Raw genomic sequence first — 20,987 nt, 5'->3', positions numbered from 1 at the left:
GCTGGAGCTCCATTTAAACAGAGGCCAGTGTCCAGAGTGGGTAGGACGAACTCTGGTCAACTCGGGGCGGGGTGGGGGTGGGGTGGGGTGGGGAGCTCAGATCCTGCTGTGTGGCCTTGGGCAAGTTACTCTACCTCTCTGAGTCTTAGTTTTCTCACCTGTCCATGGAGATAGTAATAGGACCTACGTCTCATAGGCTCGCAGTCAGGCTCTACATCTAATAGGCTTGCACTGAGTTAATCCGAGTCAAGCGTTTCGAACAGTGACTGGTAGAGTGTCACAGTGATGTTGGTTGTTACCAACAGCATCTTTGTTTTGCAACATAGCCACTCTGTTCGTGATGCCACTGGGAAAAGATTTGCAATCTGTGATCGTCTTCAGGACTCAGGCGAGTTGTTTTGAGAAAATGCATTCAATTATGTGTCTTCTTTTGAGATGGAGAGATGGGACAGAAATTTTCAGGTAACACTTCCTGGCAGTACTGATCTGGCCAGTCTAAATCCCAGGAGACAGACGCTCCAGCGCTCCGGACTCTGTCCCCAGCGGCTTCTGACTTCGGGGAGACCGGGGCGATTTCCCTGCTTGATGGAGGTTCTTACTTTTCCTTCTAATCCCAGGGGTTCTATGGAGGATGAGAGAGAAATGGTGGCCTTTGTCGAGAGCGATACAGGGATTTGCAGACGAGGAGATCCTGGTTTCTGGCCCGTTTCTGGGCCAGAGGTGGGCCGTTCGGGGGGTGGGTTTGCCCCGCGAACCCCACCGCTGATTTTAAACTGCTTCTCTTTCCCGAAGGTGCCCTAACAGCTGGGAGGGGAAAGCCTGCTCCTGGAGTAGCGGGCTCTGCAGAACTTGGTGAGTTGGCCAGGCTCGTGGTAGTTCCCGCCTCCTCCCCCCACCCCTGCAGGCCTCAGCCCCTGTTTATCTGTTCACTCTTCCAAGGACCTTATAGTTGCAAGATTTCAAGGTATCAGCTACCTAATCTGAGCGGTTGATTACATCAGCCTCTGCTGATGTTCTGCCTAGGGAGGAGCAAAGCCCTGCCTCTAGACAATCTGTGAGGACATTTATAATGTTGTTCCTCCCCCTAAAAAAAAAAAAAAAAAAAAAAAAAAAGGCTCTCATCTGGGCACAGAGTATGGTGACCAGCTATTCCAGCCCGCCTAGGGCTTGGAGGTGGGGGTGGGGGAGGGTGTGATGGTGCTGAATTTCCAGTTTGAAAATCAGGGCAGTCCTGGGGACACCAGGAGGAGTTTGTGACCCAGAGATCGTCATTTTGGGTGGGTGGGGAAGGGAGCCCCGTGACAGGCAGTCTGGGGGGAGATGCTTGAGGACAGAGGAGGCTGGCCGCGCTGCTGGCCCCATGGGTGGGTGTTCTCGGGGAGAAGGAGTGGTTTCGCTGTCTTTAAAGGAACTGCAGGGGATGAGGAGTTTGCTAGAACTTCGGAGGACAGTGGCCGTTTGCTCCACCATGCGAATTTTTGTGGGGTTTTTTTTTAGTGTTTATTTTTGAGAGAGAGAGAGAGATCGGGGGAGGGACAGGAGAGAGGGGGGACAGAGGATCCGAAGTGGGCTCCGTGCTGAAGCAGAGGTGAGTTTTTATGAAGTGCCTTCCACAGGCCTGGCTCTGTGCTGTGGACGCTGGCGGGGGCGTAGGCTGAACAGGAACAGTGTCACAGACACTGCAAGGGGCCAGGCAACCACCTGTTGTGCTCAGGAGGGGACAGGGTCCGCCCGAAGGAATGCAAACCCACAGGAAACAATCCGTAAATAATCTGGTGCTCAGCCGGGCAGCACTGACTCCCCTGGGAGCAGAACTCAGCAGAGGGCAAAAGAAATGCCCAGCAGAGAGTCAGGGAAAGGGAGTCCCTACCTGTGGGGAGGCAGGAGTTGGATGGTAGCCAGGTGGACCAAAGGTATTGTGGGAGGGTGACATGGGATAATTAAGAACACGGCAGTTGGCCAGAGAGAGAACAGCATTTGAGGAGAGTGATTAGCTTGACCGGTATGTTAGACAGTGGAAAGTGCCAGCCTTGAACACAAAACAGCCAGCTATTTCACCAGTAAAATGGGTGTATTCGGGAATGGCAGAGGGATTGTGATTTGGGACATGCAAGTTATGGCAAAACCTCGGGTGAGTCTGGAGAACAAAGGAAAGGAACAGTACGTTAGAGAGAAAAAGGAGGGACTTGCGAGGGACTGCTTTGAGCGAAATTCTGTTGGAGAAAAGTGAGCGTTCTGGGTGGTGACGGTTTCTCATTGGCTGAGTTGTGGCAGTTTCTCATTGGCTGGGCTGTTGCCGGGTTGAGAGAAAATCTTCTGCTGAGTTAGTAAAGCTGGCTTCTTCCTGTGGGAAGGTGCAGGGGATACTTCTTTCTATTGGGTCTGCAATGGAATTGGTTGGGCATGAGAACTTTTTTCCATTTTTTTTTAAGTTTATTTTGAGAGGGACAGAGAGAGAGAGAGGGAGACAGAGAATCCCAAGCAGGCTCCACAGGATCAGTGCAGAGCCTGATGCGGGGCTCGAACTCATGAACCTTGAGGTCATGACCTGAGCCTAAATCAAGAGTTGATGCTTACCGGACTGAGCCACCCAGGCTCCCTGGCATGAGAACTTTAAGGTTTCTTTTATTCAGGTTCACAAAAGGAGAAGAAAGAAGGAAGGAGGGAAGGGGCAACAGATGATGGAAGGTTTCCGTTTGTCAGGCATTGTTCTCTGTAACATGTAATTAATTCTCACCCAACCTGAAGAGGCAGGTACTGTTATCCTTACATTGTAAATGAAGACCGAGCTGTAAGAGGTTGGGTACTTTGCCTCGGTCACACTGCTGGGAGAGCACTGTAACGTGAATTTGCATTTGAACAACATTCCAGCAGCGAGATCTAAGATCTAAGGAAAATGGCATCTTGTCTGGGTGGTTCTGGAGATAGAAAAGATCAGAGGAGCTAGGATCCTTAGGCTGACAGACCTGCAGGAGACTGCTGCAGGAATTTGGGTGGGAGGCTCTGAGACCAAGGCAGGAGTGATTGCAAAGGAGGAGCCATCGCTGTGCTGGGGGACGGACTGGTGTTCAGATAAAGGGTAGGAAAGACTGGGTTTCCATCTTGAGGACCGGGCAAGACGTTTGGGACCATTGCCTGGATCCAGTTTGGGAGAATAAGAGAAATCTTTGTTCACCTAATCTTGTCTATGTCTTAGGGCAAGTTACTTAGCCTCTCTGAGCCTCAGTTTCCTCCATCTGAAAAACGGGAGTAGTAAGTAGGCATCTTACAGGAGTTTGAGAGGATTAAATCCGATAATGGCTGTAAATGGTTTAGAACCATATTTAAAATCAGAGCAGGTCTTCAATGAGTATTTGCTCTTACCAGTTTCTTTTTTGTTGTTGTTGTTGTTTTATTACAGCTTTTTTTTTAACGTTTATTTATTTTTGAGACAGAGAGAGACAGAGCATGAGTGGGGGAGGGTCAGAGAGAGAGAGGGAGGCACAGAATCTGAAACAGGCTCCAGGCTCTGAGCTGTCAGCACAGAGCCCGACGCGGGGCTCGAACTCACGAACCGAGAGATCATGACCTGAGCCGAAGTGGGACGCTTAACCGACTGAGCCACCCAGGCGCCCCTGCTCTTACCAGTTTTGAAAAAACGTCTGATTTTGGAAGACATTTCCTTCAAAAACATTCTCGTTCGACAAGGAAGTGACAGGCTCATTTGTTTCTCTCCTACTTGGTTGTGATCATTTTTCTTCATTTGATCTGCAGCTCTAGCGTGTGGGACTTCAAATCCTGGTGGGGATTCTTCCACAGTGTGGAATTCACTCTCTCCCGGTGACAGTGGACGAAAGACAGCTGCAAAAGTCAGAAAGGAGACCGGCTTTAGCTTTATACAAGCAGAGACCTTTGGTGTCGTTTCTAGAAAAGACTGTTCCCTTGGGCTTGTCGGCCCTGCCATCGGTCAGGGCGAGCACAGCTCTCCAGATGTTCTTTCCTCTGGACCTTTCCCCAAGAGGTAACTCCCCAAGACATGAGTGCCAGCCCCTTTGCATCCTGGCTGAAGATGTGTTTGCTTTTGCAATTAAGAAAACGACCTCAGTTGTTAATTTTCACTTGGAATACATAGAGGAGGCGTTACTTTTGGAGGGAAAAATATCTGTGGCTTTTTAAGGACTGTACAGTTTGGCATGAAAATCACACTAATTGAGCCTTGTTGAAAAGCTCCCTAAATTCCATAATTGTCTGTGCTGATGCGCCCCAGTTTGGAGGAGTAATAATGCTGATGCTGCAGATGATAATGACAATAATGGCCGCCTTTATTGGTGCCCGGGAGACCCGAGTGTATCACGCCAAGATCCTGCAAGGCATAGGCCTCCTTATCCCTGTTTTTAAAATGGAGAAACTGAGGCTCAGGGAGAACACATGAACTGCCCAAGGTCACACGGCCAGGGAGTGGGTCACAGCGGCTCTCCCTGGCTCCACGGTCTGCTGCACTCATTCCCCTTGACCATACTGCCTCAAAATAGAAACCTCCACTGTCAGGCAAATGGAAAGAACTACACAGTTTTTTTGTCTTTTGTCTGTTTGTTTGTTTGTTTTGTAATTGACAGGAGTATTCAAATCACAAAGTCTCAGATCTATTTAAATATTACATTCTAGGTCAAACCATTAGATCGAGAGACTTGGGGAAGACTTTACAGCGTAGCTCGGGCCCTCCCTCCCTCTCTCCTACCCCCTCACTCCCTCTCCCCCAACCTCCCTGCCTCCAGCCCCCTTCTATTCTCTTCCCTCCCCTTAGCTGTCCCTCTTCACGGGTAATGTCATAGTAGGAAGAATTGGGAGCTTCTGGAAGGGAAAAGTTCGGAAAAGTTGGCTCAGAAAAAAGTGAGCGGGGAGGGGCTGGGAGGCACTTTCTGAAGCCGACCAGGCTGCAGGTGTATGGGAGCGACTGGACTCAGCCCCCCGCCCCAGTCATTTTCTAGTGTTTACTGCATGTCAGGAACTCTGTCGGGGAGTGAGGATGAGTCTCTGACTCCACACACCCCCCTTTTCAAGGATTAGAGCGATCCTAGTCCCCCCCGCTTCCCCGACTTCCAAATGGGAGCAGGAAAAGACCCAGTGGGACGCCTGATTTTGTACCATTTCCCACAAGGCTTTCTCCCTGGGAGGGGACAGTTTCCCCAGCCCAGCCCTCCAAATGGCAGGCCTCGGTGCAGACAGGGTGGGCATAGGCTGGGTGGCACGGGGAGCAGTCACCCACTCCCATGGTTGGAGCTTCTGGCTCTTTCTCTCTGGCGATGCCGTGTCCGGCCTTCCACTGGGGTCAGCTGCCACCAGAGGAGAGTCCCCGCCCATCCCTTCGACCACACTGTTCTTCTCAGAGGGTCAGGTGGCTGCCCACGGCCTCCCACTCACACTCTGCCTTCTGACCCCTGCCTCCTCTGGTCAACTACTGTTTGTGTTCCGCCGAAGTTCCTCCGGAACGCTGGAAACAGAACAGCCCGTCATTACTCACTGCTTTTCTCCAAATCCCTGTGACAGAGCCCCATGAGCTGTTCGCCCCCAAATCCCTCCTGGTTTCCTGCAGGGACTGGCATACCTCCCTGCACACAGGATGCTCATCCTGCCTTCTTTGGTTGAAAGCCGGCCGTCAGAACAGGGACAATTAGAATATTACTGATTTATTGCCTCTTCCTCTACCTTCTCCCTGTTCGCCCCAAGTGTCTTTCTTGGGTAGAGTAGGGAAAGTGCTTACTCTACAGAAGGTGTTTAACGTTTAGGTGCACATAGAATTTTCTAGAAAGAAGGTAGAGTCAGGGGTGGCCGGCTGGCTCAGTCAGTGGAGCATGCGACTCTTGATCTCAGGGTGGTGAGTTTGAGCCCTGTGCTGGGTGTAGAGATTGCTTAAAACTCAAACAAAATCTCAAAAAAAAAAAAAAAAAAAAAAAAAGGAAGCTAGAGCCAAATAGAGAATCAAGGTGGTGGGTGTGTGGCCTGCTCTGGAGGAAAGGAGAGGGCGGGTGCTGAGGACCTGCTAACAATACCTTGAAGGGGTGTCATCCCCATGTCAGGTCTGCACCAGGATGCCAGGAGTCCATTTGGTCCCTTAAAGGCGGTGGCCGGGCAGGAGTCACTTTAGTGGAAGGTGGGGGTGGGGAAGGTGCCCCTTACATGCAACCCCAATGCAACACCAGAGAGGTCATTTGCTGGAAACAAAAAGCAGTGGAAGGAAATCTGAAACAAACAAACAAACAAAAATGTCTTAATTCCCCACAGATTCTGAATGTGCACAGGGTAAGTGGGAGAGGTTCTAATTTGAAGAGGCCTGAGGTGAGGAGGGATTTTGAGTGTCATCTGGACCCTTCCGCCTCAAGCCCGGAGGGGCTCTGTGCCAGGGAGGCGGGCGCAGGCCAGGACCTTGCAGAATTACAGAAATTCTCAAGGCCACGGGAACTTCTCGGCATGTGTCAGTGGCATTAATGTCTTCCTTTCGAGAATTCCCGTCACAGGTGCTCAGGAAAGTCGCGTTTGAAAGACAGATGTGCCATCCTGGGTTGTCCGGGTGCCTGGGTCTTCCCTGGAAACAAGACACTCCAATCTCTCAAGCTGCTTCACCTGATTTTTATCAGCAACGTATACGTACAAGAATCTCCCCCTGCGGGCCGAGAAACCCTGCTGAGACATTTTTTTGCCCAGAGTGTAATTAGCCCGAGAGAATTATCAGCAACGGAAAGTAGAACTTTATACCGTAACACGTCCCAATTACGGTGACCGTCAGTTATTCACTCCTACCGTATGAGGATTTATCCCATCATCGCGTCTGGTTAATGAACATGGACAAGACGACCCAGTGTTCCTCCCAGTGTTGCTCAATCCCGGGCTGTGAAGATGGCCTATCTCCGCCTTGATTTTGGCTGGCGCGTCCCAGCACTGAAGCACATTAAAGTAATCAAGTCAGGCAGCAAGGCATCTTGGGAACTCCCACCACGTTCCCATGACCCCCTTCATTTACGACAGACCGAGACAGGGAAGTGTTTTCAGAGCTATTTAAGATGAGACACCCCTGCCTATGTAAATCCTGTGTTGGCAGCTGGCTGATTCTCAGAAACAACTGGCAGCTTCCAGTTCACTAGCTGTGCTGGCTTGTGACAGTCCTGTTTGGAGGTCACACGGGGGTGGGGTGGGGCAGAGTGCACTTGTGGCTTTCCTCACTGCCTTCCAAGCTCTGGGCCCCGTGGCCTGCCGGCTGCTGCCCCCCCCCCCCCCCCCCCCGCCCACCCCCCCGTCTCTCTTAGGTTTGTGCAGTTCTAGAAAGGAACCTGTTACCAGGTTTCTGTGTGTGCAGAGCTAGGTGACAAAGGCAGGTTTTTTTTATTTGAGATGTTGGATGTTTTTGGATGTTTTAATTTTATTTGAGAGAGAGAGAGAGAGAGAGAAGATGAGTGGGGGAGGGGCAGACAGAGAGGGAGACACAGAAGCAGGCTCCAGGCTCTGAGCCATCAGCCCAGAGCCCGACGCGGGGCTCGAACTCACGCACCGCGAGATCATGACCTGAGCCGAAGTCGGACGCTCAGCCGACTGAGCCACCCAGGCGCCCCAGGTTTTACTTTTAAAGAATGTATTATCGCTTCTGATCCCTTTACTCATCCTGAAGAAGGAGGTGGCCGGAAGGACAATTTCAGGGGTGGGGGGGGGGAACGCCGACCTGAGCTGGGGACAATAGAGAGACCGAGTTAGGCAGAGACCCCGGCGATGGGATTCTGCCACGGTAGAAAGCAGCCTGGTGCAGACGGGCCTGTTCCCAGACTTGGAGTTCTTTGTCAAGGTGAGCTGCGTCCACGCACCAGTGATGGCAGAGACGCACGGGCTCAGCAGGGATTTTGCCGCATTCAGGATGAGTTATAACAGGATCTCCGAGGTTAGAGAGACAAGGGAGAGAGAGAGAGGAGACGGTTACCCCACTCCACAGAACTTATCTTAGACTTTACTGTGCTTACTGTAACCACTATAAAAATAAGAGGTTTAGAAGCTGCCAGCGAGTCAGGACTGGCCAAAATATGTGGCTCTGTGTCCTTGTGATTTCATGTCCCCGCCCCCCCGTTGGCTTGATTCTGCCCAAACCTGCAGTGGTGAAGAAAGAAAGCGCCATGATTTAAGAGGTCCTTGCAGCGAGCCGCTGGGGGTTTATGTAACGCAGCTCTGCTCGCTTGTCTTGCTCCAGAACAGAGTGAGGAGGGGCTGGGTTGGCCTTCAAAATGGCCTTGGTGGGGGTGGGGGGGTGGGGGGGACCCCGAGGCAGGGAAGGCGGTCCAGCAGGGTGCTGTTTCAGGGCCCACCTGCTGGGGACTTGCAATGACCACTCGATGGGGGTGTCCTGACCGGCCACCTCACCACCCCTCCAGCTCCCGAAGCTTCAGGCTCCAGGTGGGGGAGTCCCCAGCCTCTTCTCCCTCATAGGTGGACAGGCCAGCACATGCCTGGAGGAGTGCAGGGGGTGCACAGGTGTGAAGAGAGTGCTTGGAGCTTAGGGGACTCTGAATTCAGTGCTCTGAGTCTGTGGGTGCCATTTTACGGGCATGATGTCTGCCTTCATGGATCCCTGGCCACCAGCATGACATCATCTTGGGCGAGCTTGTTAGAAATTCATATTTTCCCGGGCCCCAGGCAAGACTTACTGACTCCAACTCTCTGCAATTTTTTTTAATTAATATTTTTACTTAAGAAAAATAACTATTGAAGTAACGCATGCAGTCAAGTAACCCTATGTTAAGACTCCGCCACGTGAAATCAAAGAGAATGAAATCTTGCCGTTTGCAACAAATTCTGCTCAGAGAAATTAGCCAGAGGCAGACAAATATCATATGACTCCATTCATGTGTGGAATTTAAGATACGAAACAGACGAACAGAATGGAAAGGAAGCAAAAATAACATAAAAACAGGGAGGGGGACAAAGCATAAGAGACTCTTAAATGCAGAGAACCAACTGAGGGTTGCTGGAGGGGTCGTGGGTGGAGGGATGGGCCAAATGGGTAAGGAGCATTAAGCAGGGCATTTGTTGGAATGAGCACTGGGTTTTACGTGTAAGGGATGAATCCTTGGATTCTACTCCTGAAATCGTTATCACACCATATGCTAACTAACTTGGAGGTAAATTAAAAAAAGAAAAAGAAAACAAGACTCTGCCACTTGAATACACCCGTGTAGCCACCACCGCCTTCAAGATGCAGGACATTTCTGGCACCGCGAAGTCGCCCTCCTATCCCTCCCAGATGAGAGTCCCCTCCAGGGACAGCCGCTCTTCTCCCTCCCGTCATCTAGAGACGCTTGCCTGTGTCTGAGCTCCTTTGAGTCGGCTTTCTTCCTCTCAACACTATGTATATGGGATTCATTCACATTGTTGCTTATACTAATAGCTGAATTTTCCCCGTTGTGATGTAGCGTCCTATTGTACGAATATACTACAGCTTATCTACAACGAATGGATAAGTTGTAGTATACAGATATATTTTAGTATTTTTGTCTTTTATTTTTTTCTGTGCTTTTTAAAAAGTATTTCTGTCTTTTATTTACTTATTAATGTTTATTTTTTTTTGAGAGAGAGATAGAGAGAGAGCGAGAGAGCGGGGGAGGGGCAGAGAGAGAGGGAGACGCAGAATCCGAAACAGGCTCCAGGCTCCAAGCTGTCAGCACAGACCCTGACTCGCGGCCCCAACTCACGGACTTCGAGATCGTGACCTGAGCCGCAGGCAGACGCTTAACCGACTGAGCCACCCAGGCGCCCTTACTCGTTCTACTCTTGATGGCATCCGGCCTGTTTTCAGGTTTTGGCTGTTCTACCAAAGCTGCTAAGAACATTCCTATGAGTGTCTCTCGTGAATCGCTGGGTCGTCGCGTTTACGCTTACTTAATGTTGGGAGATTAGTGCCAAACACTTCTCCAAGGTAGTTGTGCTGTTTGCACTCTGGGCAGCAGTGAATGGCGGGTCAGTTGCTCTGCACCCTTGTCCACACTTGGTGGCGTCAGACCTTTTCATTTTGGCCGTTCCCATTTTGGCCATTTGTGTGGCCCCGTCCCTCCGTGGCTTTGCTTTGCGTCGCTCTGTTGCCTAAACATGTTAGCAACATTTTCATGTGCTTATTGGCCCGTTTGGGTTTCGTCTTTGGTAACGGGGCCGATCTTTGATTGAAAATTGGGGGTCTCTTCCCCTCTTGATTTCTAGGGACATGTGGTTATTAGCAACCCCTCCGGGTGACTTAAGCACCCCACCTCTCCGAAGGTCCGGTCTTCTCGCGTCTCTCTTTCCGTTTCTTCAGTCCCCAGGCCAGCAGCTCACTTCCTGCCTCGAATCCTCCTGGGACGCAGGTTGCAGACACAGCGCGGTCTCCTCCACCTTCTCTTAACTGCGCGTGGCAGGGATGGGCCTCTCGGATTGACCGTGGCTGTGTCACCGAGGTCTGGCTGGGTGCCGTGCTTGCCGTCTGGAGATGTGAGGAGTACGGCGAAGCCACCTCCTTGCCTTTTGCAGCAGGATTTTGTTAGCGCCACGAGCTGGTCAGGGACGTGCGGCCTGGTGGGGAAAGATGGCAGGAGACAGAAGGGTTTTCGACCTTCCTTTGTTGGCCTTGCTTCTAGCCCTCTGTTTCCCAGGGCTTGGGTAGCCGGGCGTCTCCTCTGTCTTCTCCAACCCCCGTGCCTTCCTTCTCGGCCACAAGCCCACGAGGAGGAGGACGTGTGTTCCAGACGTGTCTGCCTGTGTGTGGGAGAGGCGTGTGTGGGTGTGACCTGCTCTGGGTCACCGGGGAGCGGCCGCCCCACCCTCAACACCTTCTCAGTACGAATGCTTCCCATGTTTCTGCCACCCCATGAGCCAGAGGAGGGGACATCAAGGTGTGACAGTGTCCAGGAGGGATGGTGTCTCGGGGGGAGAGTCTGCTGGCGTGTTTCCAAGCTGGAGCATCCTGGAAAGAGCACGTCTTTCCTTTGCACCTTTGGTGACAAGGAGAGTTCCCGCCTGCCTGTCCTTCCCTGTGGGAACCGTGCTGCTCAGAGGCCCAGTGTGGCAGGAAGGGGTGAGCGGCGGGAAGGAAGAAGGAAATGCTCCATGAAGCCTGTTCGTGTGCCCCCTGCCCCCTCCCCGAGGGGGTGGCCGACTGGCTCAGAGGCTGAGTGAAATGGCCCCGAAAGGGTAGTGGCAGTGTCGTGGCCACCAACGCAAGTTTGTAACGGGTTTGTGCCATGCCTTGTGGAATCTGGCGCTTAGAATTGTGAGCCTCGCTGTGATAACGATTTCTTTTCCCACCTAGGCTGGCTACGATGGCGAGAGTATTGGAAATTGCCCCTTTTCCCAGCGCCTCTTCATGATTCTCTGGCTAAAGGGCGTTATATTCAACGTGACCACAGTGGACCTGAAGAGGTAAGAGGAGGTTTCCACGTTGTTGAGACTGGCCCTGCCACGTCCCCCCTCCCCCCCGCACACGTCTTCCCACCCACTCACACCCCACGCTCCCATAACCCCCACACACGCCCCACACTCACACACTCCTAGAGCCCACAGGCGACATCGTGGTGTGTCCATCCACGTCGGGGCCCCGAACTGAAGCCCGGGTGTGGGCTCGTCAGTAATTACAGGACCCGCTCAGACATAACCAGGGAGGAGTTGGGGGCACCTTTAAGGAACCTGCTCCCCAAGCTCCTGGTCAGCTGAGCACCTCTCCAAAGCCCGTGTGAGCAGCTCTCCTGTGACCCACGGGGGAGAGAGTTGGCTTTCTTACCTCTGCGCCCAGACAAGAGCCACGCTTTCACTGTCGGTAGGACGTCTTGGGAACCCATGGTCTCCCTTGAACTTCTCAAGGGCTGCTCCTCGTAAACCGGGGAGGACGCGGCTAGGCTTTGGGGGAACGAATTCAAACCTTGGCGACCGTTCACAAAAGCTGCCGCTCCCCTCCCCCTCCCCCCCCACCAGGAAACCCGCAGACCTGCAGAACCTAGCCCCCGGAACAAACCCTCCCTTTATGACTTTTGATGGTGAAGTCAAGACGGATGTGAATAAGATCGAGGAGTTCTTAGAGGAGAAATTAGCTCCCCCGAGGTAGGCCTCATAAAGCCAGCATTCACCGTCTGATCGTCCCTTTGCCCCTTCGCAGACAAGCCTGAAACTCGTGGCTTCGTGTATTTGGTTTTCTGCAGCCGTGGTACGTCCGTCCTTCCTTAGCCGTGCCGCGGTGTGCCGCAGGACACGCAGCAAGAGCAGAAGCCTTGGGCGACGGTGGCCCGGGTCTCTTTGCTTCGTTTGCACCTGCGGTGGGGCAATTAGGGTTTGGCAGCAGGAAGCGGAGAGGAGGCGGGCCGATGTCGCGTGGGTTGGCCACTTCTTAGGTCTGCGGCTGGGAGGGGAAGGAGTGCACGTTAGCGTGTGATGTCGCGGGGCGCCGGATCTAGAAGGGAATCTTCTAGCACAGTTGGAGGTGCGGGTGGGCGGCCGTGTCCCGGGAGAACAGCAAAGGCCTTCTCCCCAGACTGTGCGGCTGCCACACCTTGAACACGAAGAGATTAGAAAACCATCCGAGGGGGAAGGTTTTTCGCTTTTGTATCCACTCAGAGAAAGACATGTTTGCCGTCCCCCCGTTATCTGTGCTATTCCAATTCTGAATTTTTCAAGGTACCCTAAGCTGGGGACCCAACACCCTGAATCTAACTCTGCAGGAAATGACGTGTTTGCCAAATTCTCGGCATTTATAAAAAACACCAAGAAGGATGCCAACGAGAGTGAGTACCTGCCGTCTTCCTGTTCAATGCTCTCCACCTGGGGTGCCCCTCGGCCTCTGGCGTGGCTTCGTCTAAGGTCCTGGGAATTCTGACTGATTTCCCTGGGGGTAGGGACCTGTGTCTAGAAATCAGGAAAAAGTACCTTCGACGTAGAATCTGCACGTGCGTTTCCAGAGGTCAAATGCTTCCCCTGGAGGTTGGGAGCCCAGAAAACAATAAGCTTAGGGGGGAAGAATCACAGGAATTGCCCTGCCGGACCGCGGGAATCCGTTTCAATGAAGCTTCTGCCACTGCTTACCTCATTATGGGCCTCCCATAACAAGTTTTGAATAAACGGATGAGTTCTAGAAGGAGCAGTGTTGTGTAGACAGCAGAAGTATTTTCCAGGGAGGAGTGAGTCCTTTATTCAGATCTTAGAAGTCCACATCCTTCCCTCCCAATTCCCCAGTGTGGCCCAGCCATGTGTCGGGAGGGAGAGGAGATCAACTCCTCGTTTCACGTCGAGAGAAAGGTAACACTAACTCATACGGCTGGCTTATCTTGGTCATTTCTGGCCTTTTTGTTTTAGTTTATGAAAAGAACCTGTTAAAGGCTTTGAAGAAGCTGGATGATTACTTAAATAGCCCTCTGCCTGATGAAATAGATGCCTACAGCACTGAGGATGTTGTCGTTTCTGGAAGGAAGTTCCTGGATGGGGATGAGCTCACGTTAGCCGACTGTAACCTCTTACCCAAGCTCCACATTATAAAGGTTTGACGTTCCTCCTACCGTAGCTGCTGAACACATGAATGGGGCCTTATTTTATTTTGGCCAGACATTGAAACAATCTAAAAGGCAGACTCCTGAATTAAAGAGTCAGTTGGTTTCTGTTTGAGGCGGTCAAATCCCAGACGTCAGATACATGGATACTCTCAGATATGCTTTAGGTAGTCTCAAGAAACTTCTGGGAAGTTGGGCCCCACCCCTCCATCCTCACTGCTTCTCATTTCAAGTCTAGCCCCCACATCCTAAAGAAAAGTAATATGAGAACAACTTGAGGGCAACGTTGATTATACCTGGCATTTAATGCTCGAGGTTTGGAGACAATGCATGGAATCTGGGAGCACTGTAGTGTGAATTCAGTTGTTGGTGATAGAAACAGTTCTGTCTGGGGATGGCAGAGATGTGTCTTCTCAGCTCTTAATATCACCCCCCTACAGCTAGGGAGCAGCTCCTTGGCCGGGCCTCTGCTAGATTTGGCATCCTGTCTTGCCAGATAGGTGAACAGGAAATCAGCATTGTGGGTCATATATGTTAGGGTTTAAAGTCTCCCTAGACCAGTGGTTCTCCACCATTAGTAGGCATAAGAATTATTTGGGGAGCTTTCTAGAATTGAAAATCCTCCAGTCCAGCCTCTGGTCTACTAAATCAGAACTTCTAGGGGTGACCCGGAGATTCCAAAGTAGATGGCCCTACCCCTGGCCTCTGGAGTTATGGTGGTCTCTAAGTAGTGCCCCCAGCCTTCACGTCTCATCAGTTGTTATTATCATTATCACCACTGCAATGTTCTTGACCCTCCGTAGCCTCAGAGGCCCCAGGAAGAAACCCAAGCCTTGTTCTGGGGGCATCTTGATGATTAAAATCCCCTCAAGTTCAAACCTGGGTCCTCGGTATAAAGATGGGGGAGATGGGCAAGAGGGGGATACAAGTCAAGGACCCTGTAATTTCATAACTCATGTAATTGCCAGTTAGAAACTCACAAATGAGGATCCCATAATCTGTGGTGCTGATGCTCCTGTAGGCTACCAGCTGCCCCTGGTTGTCTTGCCTTTCCTTCCTGTATTTTCTTCTTCCTTCCTGATTCCTTTCCCAACTCTTGTCCCATTTCTCTTCCTTCTTCTCTCTTCCTTGTTGGGCTTGAGGGATACCAACTTGCAATCCAAGCCTTGAAGATGTGGCTGAGCCCTCAAGCGAATGTTTTTTTCAATAGTTTTGCCGGGTCCCCAGCATCTAAAATGTAACGAAAGCATCTCAACTCGTCAAAACCTCCTCTATTTGGGAGCCAGTTTCCAACCAGATATTTACATAGTTGTGTTTTGGCTTAGTCCCTTTAGCGAACGTGTTGTAGTCATTGCCATGACCAGTGTAGCCTCACAGCGGTACGTGGAGGTTGGGGGAAGCAGGAGAGATGCTCCGACCGTTCAGCACTGATTGCCACTTGTTCATCTCCCATGAGGAAAGAGTATTTTAGATTTCGGTAGAACTAAAAGGGGGTAAACTTGAGAGTCAAATAAAACAGCCCAATATTTGACCCGAGAGCCAAATCTTCCAACGCCATTGGACATCCCAAATACCAAAATAGCTTAATAATCTTTCAGGATGGAATACCTTCTGAAAGGAAATGAGACTCCGTCTAAAAGAATGTATGATAAAAGATGAGAGAGTAAAGGAATTTTTCATTGATTCTCCTTCTTAAAACCCAACACAAGCAATAGGAAAAAAAACAGAGCAAAGCTTCGTCTTTCATAAAACGGGAATAGGACAGGATACCAGTTCAGAGACTAAGAAACGTTGTCCGGTGTGAGGTGTCACAGGGCTGAGGCAGGTTTCTCTCTATCTTTAGTGAAGTTCAGGTTTCTCTAAAAGTAAATAGTACAGTCTTGAAATGCCCAACCCAGGCTTCTTTGAGGACCGGGGCCATGAGAAGAGAAGCAGGAAACAGCCCCACGCAGATCATTTTCCATCTGAGGTCTCCGGGGAGGCAGAGTTGAAGGAGGAACCATGCAGAGGCGTCATCTTTGTGTCCTGCCGTCCATCCCCTAATCTGAAGGAACAGGGAGAGGAGATGGAGAGAGGGAATGTGCTTTTGGCTGCCGAGCAGAGGAAAGAAACAGTCCTGGAACCCGTCAAAAGAGGGACTGTAAATTTCCTGAGCTTTATTTTTAGCCGTGGTGACCTCCTGCCTAATCTGAGAGCCTCGGAGTGGAGGGTGTCCTAACTCTAACCTTGACTCTGACCTTGACCCTAACCCTAATTTGTCTGTGGAGCGGCGCATAGAGCAGTGTTTGGTGAGAGAGTGTTTGAGGGTAAACATCCAAATTGGTCTTGCAGCTACCCTGTCTCACTCTCTTTGCCCTCCACAGTATTTTTAAGAAGTGATAACTCCGGGGGCGCCTGGATGGCTCAGTCGGTTGAGCAGCCGACTTCGGCTCAGGTCACGATCTCGAGGTCCATGAGTTCGAGCCCCGCGTGGGGCTCTGTGCTGGTGGCTTGGAGCCTGGAGCCTGTTTCAGATTCTGCGTCTCCCTCTCTCTCTCTGCCCCTCCCCCGCTCGTGCTCTGTCTTTCTCTCTCTCTCTCAAAAATAAATAAACATAAAAAAAAAAGAAATGCTAACTCCAGTAGATCTGCCTCATTAAAAGACGATTAATAACCAGAAAGAATCCAAGTGGGACCTCTATGTGGGTAGAGATGATCAAGAGGGAGGGGGGAAAAAAAGAAAGAGAAGGCACAGAAAAAGGAAAAGGCAGGTGAGAAACACATTTCTGATGAAGCACTGCTCCAGTAGATGAGAATACATTCGAGTCAGATACTTCTCTGTGGCCTCTGAGACATGAAAAAGAACATGGATCTTTCGAGAAGAAGCTCAGAGACAGGAACAAGATATCAAAAAATATATATAATATCACAGAGGACATGGAAATCATGAAAAAAAACCCAAACCCTTAAAGACAAATGAAGTAACTTCAGGGGCACCTGGGTGGCTCTGTCAGTTAAGCGTCCGACTTCAGCTCAGGTCATGATCTCGAGGTTCGTGAGTTTGAGCCCCGCGTCAGGCTCTGTGCTGACCGCTCGGACCCTGGAGTCTGCTTCAGATTCTGTGTCTCCCTCTCTCTCTGCCCCTCCCCTGCTTGCGCTCTGTTTCTCTCTGTCTCTCAAAAATAAATAAATGTTAAAGAAATTTAAAAAATAGCTTCAGAAATAAGGTACATTTAAGCGAGACATAGAACAAGACATTGCAGAAATTTGCCAGGGGTCTGGAGGGTAAGCCCTAGAACAGTTTCCAAAATTGAATGGACAAGCACAGGGATAAAAATGCTCAGCAATTTCCCAGATGTATATAATCAGGAGCCAGAGAACAGGAAAGGGAAAAGAAAAGGAAAGGAAAGGAAAGAAAAGAAGAAGGGAAAATTTATTTTGAACTAAAGGATGATCTGAACCTTCAGTTTAAGCAACATGCCATGTTTGGAAAAATATAGTCCAGAATAATCAACACACGATGACATACCTGATAAATTACTGAACTTTAGGGGTCAGATAGGACACTCTGGGTGTCCAGACCATAATAAGAATAATACCAGTAATATTAGTAATAAATAGTAAAGCCGTCTCCAGGGGGAAGAAATTCAGACTTGCCTCTTATGTCTTCATGACCACATTAAAGCCAGAAAACAGTGGTTTAATAGTTACAGAGACTTAAAGGAAAGAATGCATGATGTAAGAATTTCCTATCCAGGTAAATTGTTTTTAGCTGGGCTTCTGGTCTTAACAAATTAAGTACTCCTGGGCTGGTTTTTTTTTTTTTCTTTTTAAAATAAAGTTTCTTTATGATGAATATAGTAATAAAATGATGCTGAAAGTAAGAACCCCGGAACAGAGAAGGTGGGTGGTTAAAAGGGTTGGTGATAAACATAGAACCTATTTAAATCCAAAGACAGAACTAAGACCAAACAATGTTATAATAGTTACAGAACAGAATCAGAACATAGTCAACTTGGATGTTTTTACAACCAATGGAAGGGAGATAAGGAAGAAGAAAGAGGAAAAACTGTAGTTGTACTAATTTCCTTATTTGTCAAAATCAGGAGTGAGTAGATATCATCTAAACTTGACAAGTCAAGAAATAGAGAATCTCTGTTATTTAAAGCTATGTAGGGAGAGAGACCGAGGACAAGTCGGGGAGGGGCAGAGAGAGAGGAAGACACAGAATCTGAAGCAGGTTCCAGGCTCTGAGCTGTCAGCATAGAGCCTGATGCGGGGCTTGAACTCGTTAAAAAAAAAAAAAAAATCGATAAAGTTATATAGGAAACCACAGGAGGAGTTAAAACAGACCATAAGCTTCGAAGTTACCAGAAAAAGAAACATACACAAACACAGAAAGACAGAAAACGAAGTATTAAATTCAGAAAATGTACCATAAAAAGAAGATCACTTCTATAGGAGGCAGACACTTAAAAAACTTGCTCAGAGGGGCGCCCGGGCGGCTCAGTCGGTTAAGCGTCCGACTTTGGCTCAGGTCATGATCTCACAGTTCATGAGTTCGAGCCCCGCGTCAGGCTCTGTGCTGACAGCTCGGAGCCTGGATCCTGCGTCTCCTTCTCTCTCTGCCCCTCCCCCACTTGTGCTCTGTCTCTCTCTATCAAAAATAAATGTAAAAAAAAATTGTTTTTAAAAAAAACTTTCTCAGAAATGTTAAAAATTAGGAGCGCCTGGGTGGCTCAGTCGGTTAAGCTTCTGTCTCCGGGCTTTGGCTCAGGTCGTGATCTCACAGTTCATGAGATGCAGCCCGGCATCAGGCTCTGTGCTGGCAGTGTGGAGCCTGCTCGGGATTCTCTCTCTCCCTCTCTCTGCCCCTCCCCCGTGTGTGTGTGTGTGTGTGTGTGTGTGTGTGTGTGCATGCTCCCTCTCTCTCTCTCTCAAAATAAGCAAATACACGTTAAAAAACTGTTAAAATAAAAAAAATAGGCAAAGATAAACCAGGAGTAATAAATAAAATAATACATAAAAGGAATTCCTTTTAAAAAGATTTTTTTTAAGTTTATTTATTTTTGACAGAGAGACAGAGAGAGAGAGAGAGAGAGAGAGAGCATGAGCGGGGGGAGGGGCAGAGAGAGAGGGAGGCACAGAATCCGAAGCAGGCTCCAGGTTCTGAGCTGTCAGCACAGGGCCCGACACGCGGCTCGAACTCACAGGTCGCGAGATCATGACCTGAGCCGAAGTCGGACGCTCAACTGACTGAGCCACCCAGGCGCCCCAAGGAATTCTTAACATTAATATCCCTAAAGTTGAATTGAAGCAAGATATTAAACGATTGAGGAGGGTTTCTGACAGGCATCTGGTCTTGTTTTGCTGCATCAGTGGCTTCTAGCCTGCAAAATCTGCATAATCAGGTCCCAAGGTCTTCTAATTTGTGTGAAGTCCCATGTTCAGTTCAGCCACACATCCCAGAGACCAATGCAACAGGAGACAACGCAGAAAAGGCCTTTGTGGCTCTGGGTTCCTGTTCGGGGATGAATTGCACCGCCTCCCCCACCCCCATTCATATGTTGAAGTCCGAATCCCCAGCACCTCAGGACATAACCTTATTTGGAAATGGTATCTTCGGAGATGTAATTCCTTAAGATGAGGTCATAGTGGAGTAGAGTGGGACCCTTATCCAATAGGACTGGTGTCCTTATAAAAAAAAAAAAAAAAAAAAAAAGGTAATTTGGACACAGAGACACACAGAGGGAGAAACTACCAGAAGCTTGGGAGAGAGGAGACCTTTCCCTAGAACTTCCGGAGGGAATGTGTCCTGTTGACTCCTTGATTTTGGAGTTCTGGTCTCCAGGAGCGTGAGAGAAGAAGCTTCTGTTGTTCTAAGCCACCCGGGTTGTAGTACTTTGTCACAGTGGCCCCAGCTAACTGATAGCGTCTCCCACAGTATCACCCTCCTTTGTGGCGAATTCCCCAACGGGGCCCCTGGAGTCAGAGGAAGCATCCCCCACTGTTGTCATTCCCATGATGCTCACTCTCAATTGCCCTGTCCTCACGTCTACCATTTCCGGGAGGACAAGGATTTGTGTCCATTTGTTGACAATGAGGTGATGTGTTCAGTGACAGAATGATGGAAATCTGCAGAAATAATATGCGCAGATATCTGGGATTTCAGGAGGTGAGGCTCAGCAAGTAGGAAAAAGAGAGCATTTCACGGTGATCCCAGCACAACCTAAAGGGAAGGTCTTCGCGAATCTTTGGGCACCAAATAACACAGCAAGCAGAACACACAAAGTCAAAACTGCCAGCAACACGAGGAGAAGTCCACCCGAGTAGAGACCAAATTCGGACCAGTGGATCCCAATTCATCTGGGATAAATTGGTGGGCAGGGCTGTGTGGAGTCTCTGTTTTCAGCCCAGTAATTTCATGAGCTTTCCCATCGCCCGTATGCCCTATGCAAGGTTGACGTGTAATTTGGGGTAACCTGACTGGCTTTAGGAAGAATGCGTCAGGACTCAAGAAAGAGAATACATCACACACCTCCAAAGAATGGATTGTCTGATCTGATGGCCTACACTAGTGGGTTTTTCCTTTGCTGATTATTTCCTCTCGATTTTCAGATCGTGGCCAAGAGATACAGAGATTTTGAATTTCCTTCTGAAATGACTGGCATCTGGAGATACTTGAACAATGCTTATGCTAGGGACGAGTTCATGAATACGTGTCCAGCCGACCAGGAGATTGAACATGCATATTCAGATGTTGCAAAAAGAATGAAGTGAAGCTGTCTTATTTCTCAGTGGTACGAGCTAGGCTGTGATGAGAATGTATTCTTTGTGGGGCGCCTGGGTGGCTCCCGGTCGGTTGAGCGTCCGACTTCGGCTCAGGTCACGATCTCACGGTTCGCGGGTCGGGCTCCATGCTGACAGCTTGGAGCTTGGAGCCTGCTTCGGATTCTGTGTCTCCCCCTCTCTCTGCTCCTCCCCCACTCACTCTCTGTCGGTCTCTCTCTCAAAAATAAACATTTACAAAAATTAAAAAAAAAAAAGAATGTATTCTTTGTGAGTGGTCTTTTGTTTTCCTTCCCATAGCCATCGTGCCCATATTTTAATAACACCATATCGTAGTGAGATCCACTCAACCCAGATGATACATGGCCTTGTGACTTGTCAACTCACTTGTGTATCTGAATAATACCAGTATCTATTGTGACACATACCAGTTGTCCAGTTGACATTAACTTACTTCTTTGGCATTCGCGGACACTGTAACTCACGATGTTGGGGCATGTGGTTTTGAGTTTCCAGTTTCTTTTAAGTTTTTTTTTTTTTTTAAACATTTATTTATTTTTGAGACAGAGAGAGACAGAGCATGAAGAGGGGAGGGGCAGGGAGAGAGGGAGACACAGAATCTGAAGCAGGCTCCAGGCTCCGAGCTGTCAGCACAGAGCCCGTCGCGGGGCTCGAACTCACGGACCGTGAGACCATGACCTGAGCCGAA

General features: G+C 49.6%; 1 protein-coding gene across 1 annotated transcript in view; it reads left to right on the top strand.

Annotated features, from left to right (window-relative positions):
* CLIC6 (chloride intracellular channel 6) overlaps nucleotides 1-20,420 on the top strand; it is a 43,884-nt gene extending 23,464 nt beyond the window's left edge. The window contains exons 3-7 of the mRNA XM_040484975.1: nucleotides 11,291-11,400; nucleotides 11,950-12,075; nucleotides 12,646-12,752; nucleotides 13,321-13,502; nucleotides 20,108-20,420. Of these exons, the coding sequence (XP_040340909.1) occupies nucleotides 11,291-11,400; nucleotides 11,950-12,075; nucleotides 12,646-12,752; nucleotides 13,321-13,502; nucleotides 20,108-20,269 (687 nt within the window). The 3' untranslated portion in view covers nucleotides 20,270-20,420. The remainder of the gene's footprint in view (nucleotides 1-11,290; nucleotides 11,401-11,949; nucleotides 12,076-12,645; nucleotides 12,753-13,320; nucleotides 13,503-20,107) is intronic.
* The last annotated feature ends 567 nt before the right edge of the window (nucleotides 20,421-20,987 follow it).

Source organism: Herpailurus yagouaroundi, unplaced genomic scaffold (genome assembly GCF_014898765.1).
Source record: "Herpailurus yagouaroundi ecotype Mexico unplaced genomic scaffold, PumYag 162, whole genome shotgun sequence".
Taxonomy (NCBI): domain Eukaryota; kingdom Metazoa; phylum Chordata; class Mammalia; order Carnivora; family Felidae; genus Herpailurus; species Herpailurus yagouaroundi.
Note: the sequence above shows the minus strand (reverse complement) of the source record. Positions and strands in the feature narration are given on the sequence as shown.